At 35.0% G+C, this 13,893-nt stretch overlaps 1 protein-coding gene across 7 annotated transcripts in view; it reads left to right on the top strand.

Annotated features, from left to right (window-relative positions):
• Positions 1–142: 142 nt before the first annotated feature.
• Positions 143–13,893, top strand: part of LOC110031614 (CST complex subunit CTC1) — a 55,800-nt gene continuing 42,049 nt past the window's right edge. For 4 of the 7 annotated variants that reach the window (XM_020734908.1, XM_020734905.1, XM_020734906.1 and 1 more), the window contains exons 1-12: positions 143–1,323; positions 1,484–1,602; positions 1,691–1,765; positions 1,859–1,937; positions 2,100–2,162; positions 2,987–3,064; positions 3,161–3,352; positions 4,056–4,157; positions 9,959–10,234; positions 10,325–10,645; positions 10,768–11,382; positions 11,465–11,556. In XM_020734908.1, the coding sequence (XP_020590567.1) occupies positions 262–1,323; positions 1,484–1,602; positions 1,691–1,765; positions 1,859–1,937; positions 2,100–2,162; positions 2,987–3,064; positions 3,161–3,352; positions 4,056–4,157; positions 9,959–10,234; positions 10,325–10,645; positions 10,768–11,382; positions 11,465–11,556 (3,074 nt within the window). In that variant the 5' untranslated portion in view covers positions 143–261. The remainder of the gene's footprint in view (positions 1,324–1,483; positions 1,603–1,690; positions 1,766–1,858; positions 1,938–2,099; positions 2,163–2,986; positions 3,065–3,160; positions 3,353–4,055; positions 4,158–9,958; positions 10,235–10,324; positions 10,646–10,767; positions 11,383–11,464; positions 11,557–13,893) is intronic. The other 3 variants (XM_020734912.1, XM_020734910.1, XM_020734907.1) reach the window with 2 other exon arrangements.

The raw sequence follows: 13,893 nt of genomic DNA, 5'->3' as shown, positions 1-13,893 counted from the left end.
TTTGGCCTTGCTCGTTTTGACTCGAACATATTCACTCAATCTAATAAGTAACCTCATGGTATTCTATCGACGGGCCCTTTGGTGTTTTTTTTTTTTTTTTTTTGAAGAGTTAGATATCCTAGGGATTACTACTCCTGTATGTTTACACGATTCAATTTAACCAAACAAAACCGTAAATCTAGCCGAAATACTTTCACGGCCTTCGCGCGCTCGAATTACACTGTCAAACCCTAATCTAAGAGCAACGTTCGTCTCCATTTGATGCCTGTCTCCATGGCAGAAGTGCAAATCATCACCATAGCCGATCTCCTCTCCCTCTCTTTACCCCTCACCGGCGCCACTTCACTTTCCCCCTCCTCCTGCTCTCCTCCCTTGAAGAAACACAAGCCCCAACCTCCCCATGTTACCGAGACCGAGAATCTCACTAGTCTCCTGATCGGCAACAAGCGTTATTCAAACCGAGAGCTTTCATTCACTCCATTCAAATGCCCTGTCAGCCTCCACGGCACCGTGGATCTCCCCATTGATCCTTCTGACCAGTACTTTTCATTCTGCGACGGCTTCTCTAGCATATCCTGTGCCATTCTTGATTTCGAACTTAGGATCATCGGATGCAAAGTACACGTTCACGCTTGGAATTTCCTTCCTTTCAAGAACCGGAGTGGGGGGCTCCTGGAAATAATCCGATGGAGCACTTATTCAGCGCTCCCGATGCCCAATGGCTTGTCTGCTACTTATCTCCGGAAAGGGGCCGAGTTGTCGAGTAGAAAAGGCATTGCGGGTGTTCTGAAATCAGTTAGCCCGGTGTTCACCGTTCCTTGTCGGAACACTGGGTCTGGTTTGGATTCTATTGGTTTCCTTGCAGAGATATTCACATGCAAGTGCAGTTTTTGCTTCAATTCATTTTCTATGGATCGTTTTGATTATTCTTCTTGGAAGCAGAGTAGCCATTGCTTTGCTGCTTCCGAGTTTGTTTACTTTCTGAAGCCTTCTGGGTGGCGTGTTGCTCTTGTTAAACTTGTTGGGAAGGTTATTATGGTCTCAGGATTGAAGAAGAAGATAATATTTGTTGGAGAGAAGACATCGTATGCCATATACGTCACACCTTTGGACGCGTCAGTTTCTTTAGGTCTATTACCTTTGGAGGCTATGTATCATGGAGAGGATGTTAGAACGAGAATGACTGGGGATGTGACAGTCTATGATGGAGTTGTTACTGGAGTTTACATGCAAGGGATGGCGGTTGAATTAGATGAGAAGGTTTGGCTTTTGGTCACTGATCCCAACATCGCACCACTAGCTGCTCTAAGGGTTGGTGCTATTGTAAGTTTGATTGGTTGAAACTACTGTATTATTTACAATTTTGGAATGTTTTTGATAAGATGAGCATGCCACTTGATTTTCTTTATATTAATTTAAATTGCACTTGCTCTCTATGATTCTATGAATGCTATAACTATCGTATTTTTTTGGGTATTTGCAGATTTCTATCAGAAACTTTCAATTGCTTCGTCCTGTATTTTCCTGGATTGAAATCAGTCTGCTTGTTAGTTGTTGCAGAACTACCATAGATGTTAAGGCTTTTTCACTTTCTGATACTAGGTAAAAACTACTTTTTATATATCTAAAGTTCTGATCAGCTACGCATGTAAATGTGGACGTTTGCGTGTGGGGTGTGTGCTTGAGACAGGTGTCACTTTAGGTCTCAGAGTCAGAGCTTACTGGGGAAGTTTATGGAATCTCTTATACCGACAGCTAGATTTTGGTAGATCTGTTTTTCATTTATCATTTTTATTGCTTTTGCTGTTATTATGCATATTGATATCTTATGATTCACACATTTATTGTTGAATGGCAGGCTGCTACTCTTGATCTCTTGTTTCAGGAGAAAATTTGGTAGGCTATTAACTAACAAAGAAATTGTTGGCTCGAGAAATGTAATTTGCCTTTTGCACTGTTGTCACCAAGAATTTTGTAGTTATAAAGCCTTGCTGTTTTTATTTGGATGTTTTTTGTGTTAAAAAAAAAATCAAACTTGATTTGCTATAATACTCCAATTTCAGCTTGGCTGACTATCTGCATTTTTTAGTTGCCTTCAGAAGGAAGGAATGGTTCAGGTTTATGCACATGCATCTTTGCATTCACATTTCCTTCAACCTCAAGTGAGTAACCTGAAAACTATGCGGTATTTTTTTTTTTTGGGATAACAACATACATAATAACATCTGAAATGTTGCTATTTACAAAATATAGCATCCAAGTGATATTTTTGAACTATAAAACTGATGTATTTACACGTCCAATGATCAATCCATTGCGAATTTTGATAAAAATGAAAAATATGGGTTGGGTTTTATCATGAATTTTGATATTTGAGTGAGTATTTGAATATTTGAGTGAGTTGAGTGAGTATTTGAAAAATGGATGAAAGAGGGTGCTAGATTTGTAGATAGCAATGTTTTGGGTGTTGTGTATGTAATTGTGCTCACTTTTATTTTTTGGGAGGGTGTTTGCATGCATACCCCCAAATTCCTATGTATTTACATATCTAACACCTAAAATTTACTTTTTTACTTTTTTATATCACATTAGAAATATCACTATTTTAACTTTTAAAAAGTGAAATACACCTTTCATGCATTGGTAAACTGGCATATATGTAAAAATTGAAATTTATGTGTTAGATATGTAAATATATAGGAATTGAGTGGTTTGCAAGTAAATCTTCCTTTTTTTTTCTACTTTCATTCAAAAAGTTGATTTCTTAAGTGACATCTAACCTACGAGATGTAGAATGAGTGGATTGTGTATGTGTATATTTTGTGTTAAACCTGATGGGATGATTTGTTTTTTGGGAACTGTTTTCTATGTAATAAGTTATGTATGTTTTGTTTCTAACTTTAATATGATTGATTCCATTTTCTGAATTTTTTTCTGAAACTTTAACGGGTATATTTTGTAATAATGTTACTTTTTTTTGTGTCAGCATGGGATTTTTATGGAATTTTGTCAACATGAGCAGTCTACTGCCAAGTATGCAAAGAACGTACCACCCCTTAAGATGGTGAAGTCTGTTATTAATCAATTTGTTGTCTGTCTGGCTGTTTTAGTGTTTCATGGCTGCGGGAAGCTGCTCATTTAAAGTAAATTTTTGTGCCAGGTAGTACCGATGTCTAATTTTATCAGCAAGTGTGAAATAATGTGGGCATCAATAGTAAAGGAAATTCAGTGTCATGATGGAAAACTTGGAATAAGTGACAATGTGCCCTGCAAAGTACGACCTTCATCTCCTATAATTAGAAGAATTATATCTAGTGATATTCTTGGCTGCATTTTGATGGGCAGTATCAAGGTTAGCCTATAATATGTTTTTTACTTTTTTGTTGGTTTGACTATTGAGAATGGACATGGTGAATTGTTTGATTTCCTTTACAATGACCAATAATGCAAATCTTATTTTTTTATCATAATTAACACTTGATCATTTGTATTAATAGAGTATTAATTATTTTTGATGGATTGCTTAATCAGTCGATAATTGAAGCTAAGTTGATAATTGTTAAGGTGTAAAAGTGTATTGACATTTTAAGAAATTTGAAACATATCTTAGATGTATTCTGGAAATATAGAATTAGGTCAGATTCTATGAAATTGGTGTACAGTTTGTTGGTTAAGGTGCATGAATGCATTTGACATTTTATATGTTTTGGACTCTGAGAAGCTCACGTGTTTAGCTAGGAAGCATCATGTAGGAATAAACCTTTGTTTTTTTTTTAATCTTGGATTTTGCAAATAGATTTTAAACCTAGAGTAGAAATGATTTAATTGTTTCATGGATTGATTTCTTTGCTTTGTTATTGGTCGTCATTGCTTATTGGTTTTGGGTGTGGGTCATTGAGAATATGGAAATGTTTTTCTCTTGGTGTTGGTTTCTGTTGAGCAGTGTGGCGGAAAACGTTTTGTTATTTTACTTTAATTATGCTGATCTTTACTCTGAAGAGCCAGCATTGCGGTAATCTAAATATTTCACAGTTTCAATTTTTTTTAATGTTCAGAGCACCTCTTCAGGGAAGCTGCAGCTTGTTGATGCCACTGGAACTGTGGATGTTATGATACCAGATATTGTTTCCAGTTTCTATTGTCAGGGCATTCATGAGGTGAAGAACTGCTTACTGGCTTCATGATTCATCAAACTGCTTGCTCATCTATTAGCATTGATTTATTTTCACTTCATCCTTGCTAATGCATCCAAGTTTATGTTTATTTTTCAAATTATAATTATTCATTTTTTTAAGTAAGGTTTTCCAATATTCCACTATTGTTTTTGCTCATTTGCATGATATATACTTCCGAGGTTTTAAGTTGATTTTTTTAAAAGTTTTTCCTAACAACCTTTTTCATCAACATTTGGATTTCAGTGTTATAAGTAGTTCACACTTGATTCCCTGTTTTGTTTGGATGAGGCTTCGTAAGTGTTGATGGATTAATGCAATCTATAATTTAATAACAATTGTTTTGTTTGTGGGCATCTAATTTCATGATTTATTGGTCAAATTTTTATCTGATTGATTATATTTTAGACAAAGGTAGTATTTATTGTGAGGATGTTAAGATTTTGTTATAGGTTCTTACAGACGCAATCCTCTATGGATAATTATTCCTTTTGGTGATGAGAGGGTTTCGATTAAGATTAGTTGTTAGCTGTCAAGTGCTCCATGTATATCAACATCAACTTTGGGTTATGTTGAAGAAATTTGTTTTTATTAGCTTAAAATAGGGGAATGATGATGAACTTGATTAATATCCTTTGATTTAAGCATTTTGGTTTATCATTTACTTTAGTTTCTGGTCAAAGGAGGCTTTGGATGTTTGTCTAAGAGGAAAATTTTTAGTGAATTTTAGTTAACATATGGTTTTGTGTTTTATTAAGGGCAATTTATTTTTCATCATTCATTGGATTTGGGCTAGTGGAGAATTTGTAGGCCCTAGTTGTGATCATAATTTAATCATCATTTTATGGTGAATTATTTGATCAGATATCCTTTATCATAAGCTTGTTTTTAATAGTGCAATTTTGTGGCCAAATCACATATTCAAATGCCACGTGTCACATTCTTATTGACATGAGAGTTTTGAGAGTGATTGCAGAGGTACTCTTGATATGACATTAACCATTACGAGTTTAAGTTAAACTTAAATTTGTCACCCTTGATAGATGGATGCATTATTGCTTTTAATTTTAGGAGCGATAAACTTTACAATTTTTTTAATTTTTATGTTGTATTGGCATTTTGTTCTTAAATAATTCACATCGGAGTTTCAGGAATTTTGATCATAGTATCCTCTCCTGTTGAAATTTTTTGCAATGTGGCCATCATAAGGGTATTTGAGTATTTTATCTTGTTATTTGGAACTTATGTTGACTCTATTTCTTTGCTTATAAATGATTTGAGTTCTTGAATTTTGTTCATTTAAATATTCATTGTGTTACTGACCTTATTGTCTCTACCCTGTATGTGGTGGATCTAATTTAATAGATTGGAACTAGTTGTCTTATTTTATAAGCATGGTATTGAGAGTTTGTATTTTGAAAATGAAATTTAGTTAATGGCTTTGAAGACCATATGTACATGAAAGACAAATAACTTTTATGAGATTCACTAAGGGGCATCTGATTCTAGTACATGATACTGCAAAACATGTTAAATTAGTTGAGTGTATGCATTTGAAGTAATTTTTTGTTGTACTTTAAATTTATTGCATAGAAATTTATCATAGGACTCAAATCTTGTTGACCCCAATAATTTGAATGTGGAGGAGACTTATAACATGGGAGTTATAATCCCACTACTATGTCGGTAGGGTGGTTTGTTCGAGAATTAACATGCATGTTGATGTAATTAAAGGAGAGGGTTTACAAAATTTTCAAGTTATACACTTTTGAATAGTTGCATGTTTCTCTTGGTGGGCTTTATTTCGGGGATATCTGTTTTGAAGTAAAATGGTATTGCATTCCGAATGCAGGGGTTTTGAATATTTGAGTGTTTGGTTTGAGAAAAAAGGAATGCAATATAAAATAGAAATGCATTTCATATGCAGTGTCTAGTTCATTTCTACTGTGTTATAAATTAATTGTATTTAGGCAAATTTGAAGTACACTCCAAAGTGAGGCCGCCACCCATTTCATTTGCTCGCCTCCTGTCCCCGTTGACCACTTGCTATTTGCTGCCCCGTGCCCTTTTTTTGTCACTTACTAGAGTTGCCTTCCTGTCGCCATTGCTGCCATTTTTGTCTGCCGCTAGCCATCTTTGCTTGCCGCCGCTGCCTTTATTTTACACATTTATTTTCTTTAAAACCAAACATTAAAATGTAAAGTTCGGCATTTTTTTTTGCTGAACCAAATAACTCCAAAATATTCATAGTATAATATACTTTTTTTTTACATTGAATTTTTTCTTACATTGTATTTCTTTTCAACAAACCAAACATTCTCTTAAATTCACTTTAATTTTCAATTCACATAGTATTCTGTAATATAGCATGCTTTCTTGAGCATATGAGAAAAATTTCTTGTTTGATGTTAATTTTTTTTTTTTTGGCAGAAAGCACTAATTTTAAGGCACTTGTGCGGTGCATTTGCATGTTTTTTGAGTTGTTGAATCCCATTTCGTATGTGGAATCACACCTCAAGCGTAGGACCAACAAAGGAGAGAAAAATACTGTGAGCTGTAGAGAAGAGAGAGGGGGAGAGAGAGTAGAGAAATATTCTATTGATTCTTCTGAGGACTATCCAATTTTTGAGAGTGGGGTAGCCCTCATTACATTAACTTACACTCTTATATAGGGGTATTTGTTATTTGCTCTATAAAATATGTATAAGCTGTGATTACAAATAGATCCATTGGGATCTCTGGATGCTTGAATTTGTCTTTTCATTGCCTCGGGCACATATATTATATAATCTATTATCTAGTAGTCTATTTGGCCATGAATAAGTTCTTCTGAAGGGATAGTATAGGAGAACACACTTGGGAGAGAGCTGTGTTTTTTGACAAATGCAACTGTAGACGAATTTAACTAGGCTACTGTAACTGGACAAATGATAGTTGGATGGATTGCCACTGGGCGGATGACAACTGGACTAATGACAACTGGACGAATGCAGTTGGATGAATTGTAGTTGGATGAATGACCGTTTGACAGACGAATGGCAGAGGGCGAATTCAACTTCCTGGTTCAGGAGATTTTGACTATATATTTAGTTTTCCGATTCACTTATATCTTTGAAATGCAATTGCGAAAAGAATAATAAAATAATAGGCATAAAATTATGCATTGCTCGTCTCTATAAGACAATTGTATATTTTTATGGTCTAAAAAATAAATTCATTAGGTGTGCTATTTTTTTCAAATATGAGTCAAGACTGTTCAAGTAAAGATTGAGTGGTGTATTTCTTTATGTGCTAACTGTTACTCTACCTGAAGGGTCTTAGCTCTGCTATAAGGAATCATTCTGGAGACAATTTGGCTACACCTACATGATTTCATCTTGGGGATATTTGGCTCACATTCCGGGAATAGTATTATAGATTGCTAATGTTTTTTTTATTACGATTGACTTAGTAGTCTTATAGGGCGAGTTTCTTGAGGGTTAACAATGAATTTAGTTTTTCTATAATGAGTTGTCTTTTTGTGTAACTATCATTTCCTTGCAATATAGCTCAATTATAAAGAAATTCATGTCAGTTTCTTAAATTCGAACTATTTTTTTGCCTGTGAGTCATAGCTCTCCTACAATGGGCAGTCATTATAATTCTTCAACTTTACTTAGGCCGAGGTATCATTTTCTTCTATCTTTAGGTTAATTAACTGCATTCTTTATTTGACCAAGTTAAATTTTGGAAAGAATTTCTTTAGAGTCGTTTCAGTATTCGGGTTGAGCCGAGTAGGGTCTAAAAGCTGAGATATTTTTCCCTTTACTTTTAGGGAACTTGTTTATGAGGGACAAGTTTTCGGAGTGCTATTGACAAACTTATTTTATATGAGTAATGTATGTGCTGCTCATTATATACATATTGACGAAGTTAATAAAAAAACATAAACACGATGAAATAAAATAAAAAGAAAAAAGGTTATGAAGATTTTCTCTTTGTTAGTTTTGTTGTTAGAGGTTTTTCTGTTGCTTTAGCTCCAATCTTTACATAACTCTTCTTCCCGTGGGCAATTTATTTTCTTGAAGATTTTTTTGGAGAACTCTCTTGAGAGAGTTGTTCCTGCTAGGACATCTGTGTTGGGAGAGTTGCACTTGGAGAGTTTTCTTAGAAGAGTTATTCTGGGAGAAACACTATTGATAGAGCTGTTTTCCTGAATGTGAATGAATGGACAAATGGATAAATGGACTAATGGACAAGTTGATGAATTGATGAATATATGATTTCAACTGCTCATTTTTCTCTAGTGCAGCCCTTGTTGCTAGTTACTCTTATATGACTCAATTTTGCTCCTTATGTGACAAATCTTTTTGTCTGTGACATAATCCATGCTCAACGCACTTTTTCATGATGCGAATTCATTTTTTCCATGGACTCACATCTCAAGGGTATAACCAGTAAATGAGAGAGTGTAGGGCTGTAGAGAGAGAGAGAGAGAGAGAGAGAGTACAGAAGTATTGTATTGATTCCTCTAATAGTTGTCCGATGGGATGAAAAATCATCATTCTTACATTAACTCTCCCTTTTATATGTGGGCGTTTACTCTAAAATATGTATAAGCTATGATTATAAATAATTTCATTTGGATCTCTGGATGCTTGAATTTATCTTTTACCGCCTCGACACATACATATATTATCTATGGTGTCTTTTCTTCTGTCTACACCATCTTCCGCCACCCTGAACATCCTGTTCTGTACTCCTGGTTGTCATCTCCATTGTCTAGTCGGTTTGTTTGGTCATGAATGAGTTCTCTGAAAGAGCTGCTCTGGGAAATTTGTTCTGGGAGAATACCTTTGGTAAAACTGTTTTTCTAGATGAATGCAACTGGACGAATTGTAGATCGATGAATACAAATGGACAATGTAGCTGGACGAATGCAGCTGGGCAAATGATAGTTGAATGAATGGCAGTTAGATGAATGCAATTGGACGATTGCAACTTTCTGGTTCAAGTGATTTTGGCCAACAAAATGTAAGATTTTGTTGTGATATTTATAAAGGTTTAAAAGTATTTAGATTTGAAATTTTTGCATGAACATTGAAAGTTTTATTTTTGAATTTTAATGATTACATTAAGTTTGCCTGCATATACATGTTGATTCAATGGCAAATGATTGCTGGTTAGAGTTCAAAACAATGTTGTTTATGTGGATTTAATGATTTCACAAATCTAGGAGATTTGAATGCTTGCTAATAGACGAGGTATCAGATTTATTGCAAACTCTTTGGATGTCCTATTTTAATTTAGTTATGCATTTAATTGCTTTTCATTTTGCAGATTTATCCTTTTTTTATTGATTTTGTAGTTTCATATTATGTTCATTTGTAATTTTATGTTGCATTTATGTCCAAAATCCTTTTTTTTTTTGTTTTTATTGAGTTTGTTAATTTTAAATTTGGACAACCTTTCAATGTATCCCTCGTGTAGTGGGCATATGCAAGGAATTTCTGCTTGCTAACCACGCCGGAAAGGTGTGTATAATTGTTGTTTAGTGTTTAGAGTTTAATCAGTAGTAAATGCCCGTTGGTTTAATTTCTTCCATGATTGTCGTTCGAGTTATTCTTCCATACACGAATCACATAGCTTTGCAAACTTATATGATAGCATACGGAATTTGTAGCTCATATTCCAACATACTAACCATATATGAAGATTTATCTAGTACATTCCTGATTCCACCAATCTACTTGATTATGATAAGTCAGTCCACTTGATTATCGTAATGAATAAAGTGTGTTTTTCAGGTTAAAGAGTTTAAAGTTATCCTTGAAGGCCCTTCCATGCAAGTAGAATCTGCCGAGCTGCATTCCGCTGAAGAACTTTCATGCAGTGGTTTTTTTAAGGAGCTACCTGTGATGAAAAAAATAAATCAACTAGTTATTTATGTTCTTTTTTATCTTGAGGATTCAACTTGTCTTAATGCACCTATCAATCTTCCTTTATGCATGGTCGATAATGCTATTGCTAGTGGAATTGTACACCTCCTTCTTGTGACCCACAAATTTCCTGCTGCAGAGACTGTATGTTGATTTTGCTCTATATGACCTATTTTTTTCTTATTTCACTTTGGTTGGTTGTATTTCTTATTTCTGTTTAAGTTTCGGTTACAGAATGAGGTTGACACAGATGCATCACACAGCTCTAGCTTATTTGCCGAGGCTTTGTTTTTGCCTTTTGATGCTATTTTCTTAGATGAAGTTGAACACAGTCACCCATCTGGCTGGGATTCACTTAAGTCAAAGTGTGATCTCAAAACAGCTGAAGCAAGGCCTGTTTGTCCTTTTCTGCTTACTTTTTCTAGAAGCAATTGTAAAAGGCGCCATTTTACGGGATATTTTTTCCATAAAAGATGCTCTGTGCTGGAAAATATGTCTGGTGGTCTCCACCCAGTTCTGTTAGAATTCTTATCTGATAGCTTCATCAAGTATCAGGTGCATTAGTTTCTTTACCCTATCAGAATGAATTTAATTTTTTGTAAATGTTTTGTATTTTCTAGATCTTTGAAATAGCCTTCTCTGCTATAAAAGATTATAAACTTGTTTTCAAATCTCAGTCACTGCGAGCTGGTGGGTATTACATTATGAAGTGTTCCAAAGATTGTCCTTTCTGTTTTAAAAAAGACGAGAAAAAACAAACTTGTGCCAAAGTTTTACTGAGTTCTAGAACTACTCTCTGGAAAGTTTGTTTTTCTTTTGAAACGGCTCAGCATCAGGAACAACCAAGTTGTCAGACTTCCAGAGAATATTTAATTAGAGATCACCAGACATGTTCGGAAAATGTTCAGAACGATCTGGTTTTCCAGCAGTTGCACACTGAACTGGATGATATCTCGGATGTCCATTTGGTAATCCCTTGGGAGTCATTGGGGGTTTTTAGCCAAATAGATTTCTTCAAAGAAGAATTATTCAACCACTTCTCCATGCTGCAAGAAGTGTTTACAGTGACATCATTTGTTCAGATTATGAAATCTAACATATTGAGCCCTTTGAAGCATGCTGGTTCACGGCATGAAAGTTTGTTTACTACCAATCTCATATCGATACGTGGAAATGTAGAGAATATGCATTTTTTTAGTTTAAAGTTTGGGTCTTTGTGCAGAGAAAAAGGAGACCGTTGTCATGGGAGGGATGACTGTATCTGTTTACATGTGTATGATGATCAAAACATGGTAATTGACCTCTAACTGCCTTTTTTTTTCAGATCTTCTTTTCACTTATTAAGTCAATTTATTCACCTTTTTTTTGCTTCAGGTTTATATACAAGGTAAACAACGTCATTATGCTTATCCTGTTGGTCTGGGGCCTGGAGTGAATGCAACATTTCACCGGGTACTTTTGAAAGAGTATGCATCATTCCTATATTACTTCTTGACTGTTTTTTATAAAAGACCTTATAATTAATATGGAATTATTGAAATCTTAGCATATTCATGTGGCTTTGTGGTAGTGAGATCCATGTGGATGGATTTGGGTATTAGTCATCAGGAGACTCGTGCCTTGTCATAGTTATTTGGAGAAAGCTAACTTGTCCCCTAGAGGGTTGGAGCGTTTTCTCTTTTTAGCAAATACTAATATTGCTAAGGCAGTGGTTTCGTAGCCCCAAGCATTTGCATGAACTTATCTTGGATTGAGAAGTGGGCATGATATCCCATAGTAAAAGAAAATGAGATAATAGAAAAGCAGTGGTTCATGTAGGAGTGCAAAAGTCCAATTCAGTTTAATTAGCTTGATTTGGGCTAGATCAAAACCAAAGAAAATTATTTTAATTGGATTTTTATTAGTTTGTGTTATGATGTTTGCTTCACTTTTATTAAAACCTATTTGGGCAATCCACCCCACTTATTTTGAATTAGTTTTGGTTAGGGTTTAATTGTGTTTATTTGACCAAACAGTTTTGTTTGTTTTTGCCTTGAACAAATTTAAATGATTTGATGAAACTTCTTCCTTTGATTCATTCGAGTCCAAATATGTCAGTCTTGGTCAACCAAATTGATTTCTTCATGCATTCAGGTCAAGTATTTTAATTTGGTTCAAACACATTCAAACGTGGTTTAAGGTCATAAATCAACTTAGCCCCGTTTGGGGCAGATTACTTTGCTATGGCGGCGTTTTCTAGATAACCGCGGGCCGATATTTGTTCTATCCATCGGACGAGGGGGGCGTGGTTCCGTTCGGCGTTGGCTAGGGCTTATCGTGCGATATTTTCCTCTCGTGCCCCTAGTTTCTCTCTCGTGCTCTCCCTCGTGATCTCCTTCACCGATCTCGTGCGTAAACTTCTGGTGAGATCGCCACAATCCTTTGCTCTCCTTTACCGATCTATATGTTCCTTTGATTTTTTTGAGGGCTAGAAGACAACTTCGAAGCTTTTAAAGCTTTTAGGTTTCTTGTTTTAGGTTTCTTGTTATGATCTAGAAATAGAAATTCGAAATGGATCCCGTACGTTTTGGTTTTTTTGGGATTTTTAGCTCTTGCATTTGGAGATTTGGGCTTTTTTAGAACTGAATATGTCGAAAATTTTGGGAGAGGAGGTCCTGCTAAAATTTATCCTTGAAATCCTTGGGTTTGGTGTTTGAGCTTTCCTTGGCCTTCTTTTGCTGTTGAAGAGAGATTTGATTGAGGTCTGTCTTCTTCCCCCTCCTCTGTGCCCTTTTCGTCTTCTGTTTTGCTCGTCCAAGGTTGCTCCACGGTGGCACCTTTGGGCGAGAATGACATGCTGGTGGAATGTGTTTTAAATGCTTTATGATATTTGAAGCTTTATAGCTTGACAGTTTGGTTCAAAAAGGTTTTGGGTTTGGTTCAAAAAGGACGGTTTGGTTCAAAAAGGTTTTGGTTACATGCTATGCATTATTTGGAAGCTATAGATTGTAAAAATCAGAAATTTCATTGACTTTGTTTATGGAAAATCTGGAATCAAGTAGTTTAGGATTTTGTTGGCACTTTTTTGGTCTAGTTGCTTCATGTTTTCAGTTTGATATTTGGGACAGTTTTATCAGACATGCAGTGAAGATCATTTATTGTCATTTAACTACCATTAAACTATTCTGAATAAACTGTCCCAAACAGCAAGACATATTATTTTGATAATATGCAGATTATCAGATTATCAGAATAAGCTGCTTATCAGCAGAAGCGGGATAAACTGCAGCTGCCCCAAACAGACCCTTAATTTTAATTCGAGAACTTTTCATGATTAAGGAACATAATTTTTTTGTTTAGTAATTGTATTGAAAAGGATTAAGTTGTTTTTTAACCATTTTCTAATTTATGAAGGCTCTAATTGTTTGTGTTTCTACTTAATAAATTATTGCAGAAAGCTTTTACCAGTTGAAGCTTTTTGTGCCATATGGTAATTACTTTTGAAAGTAGTTTTGAGGTCTTTACTTTTCATAAAATCGAAGCAGACACCCAAACCCAATAACATTATAAAAAACATGTTTTTGCCTTTCGCGAAGCAAAGCAGTTTTGAAGGACAAACAAACCTATCCTAAGTCCAGACTGTTAGATATGAACTATCAAAATTATTTGTGCTTTTATAGGAAATATTGTCAGTTTTATTTGCTTCGGATCCGACTGTTTTTTTGGCATGAAAAACTAGTGCATTGATTGGGTTAATTACGGCCTTTTGGTTTGAGCTGAGCATGGACATGTACTGAATTGGTTTACAAAATCTTACTATGGAT

The sequence above is a fragment of the Phalaenopsis equestris genome, unplaced genomic scaffold (assembly GCF_001263595.1).
Source record: "Phalaenopsis equestris unplaced genomic scaffold, ASM126359v1 Scaffold000840, whole genome shotgun sequence".
In the NCBI taxonomy this organism is placed as follows: domain Eukaryota; kingdom Viridiplantae; phylum Streptophyta; class Magnoliopsida; order Asparagales; family Orchidaceae; genus Phalaenopsis; species Phalaenopsis equestris.
Note: the sequence above shows the minus strand (reverse complement) of the source record. Positions and strands in the feature narration are given on the sequence as shown.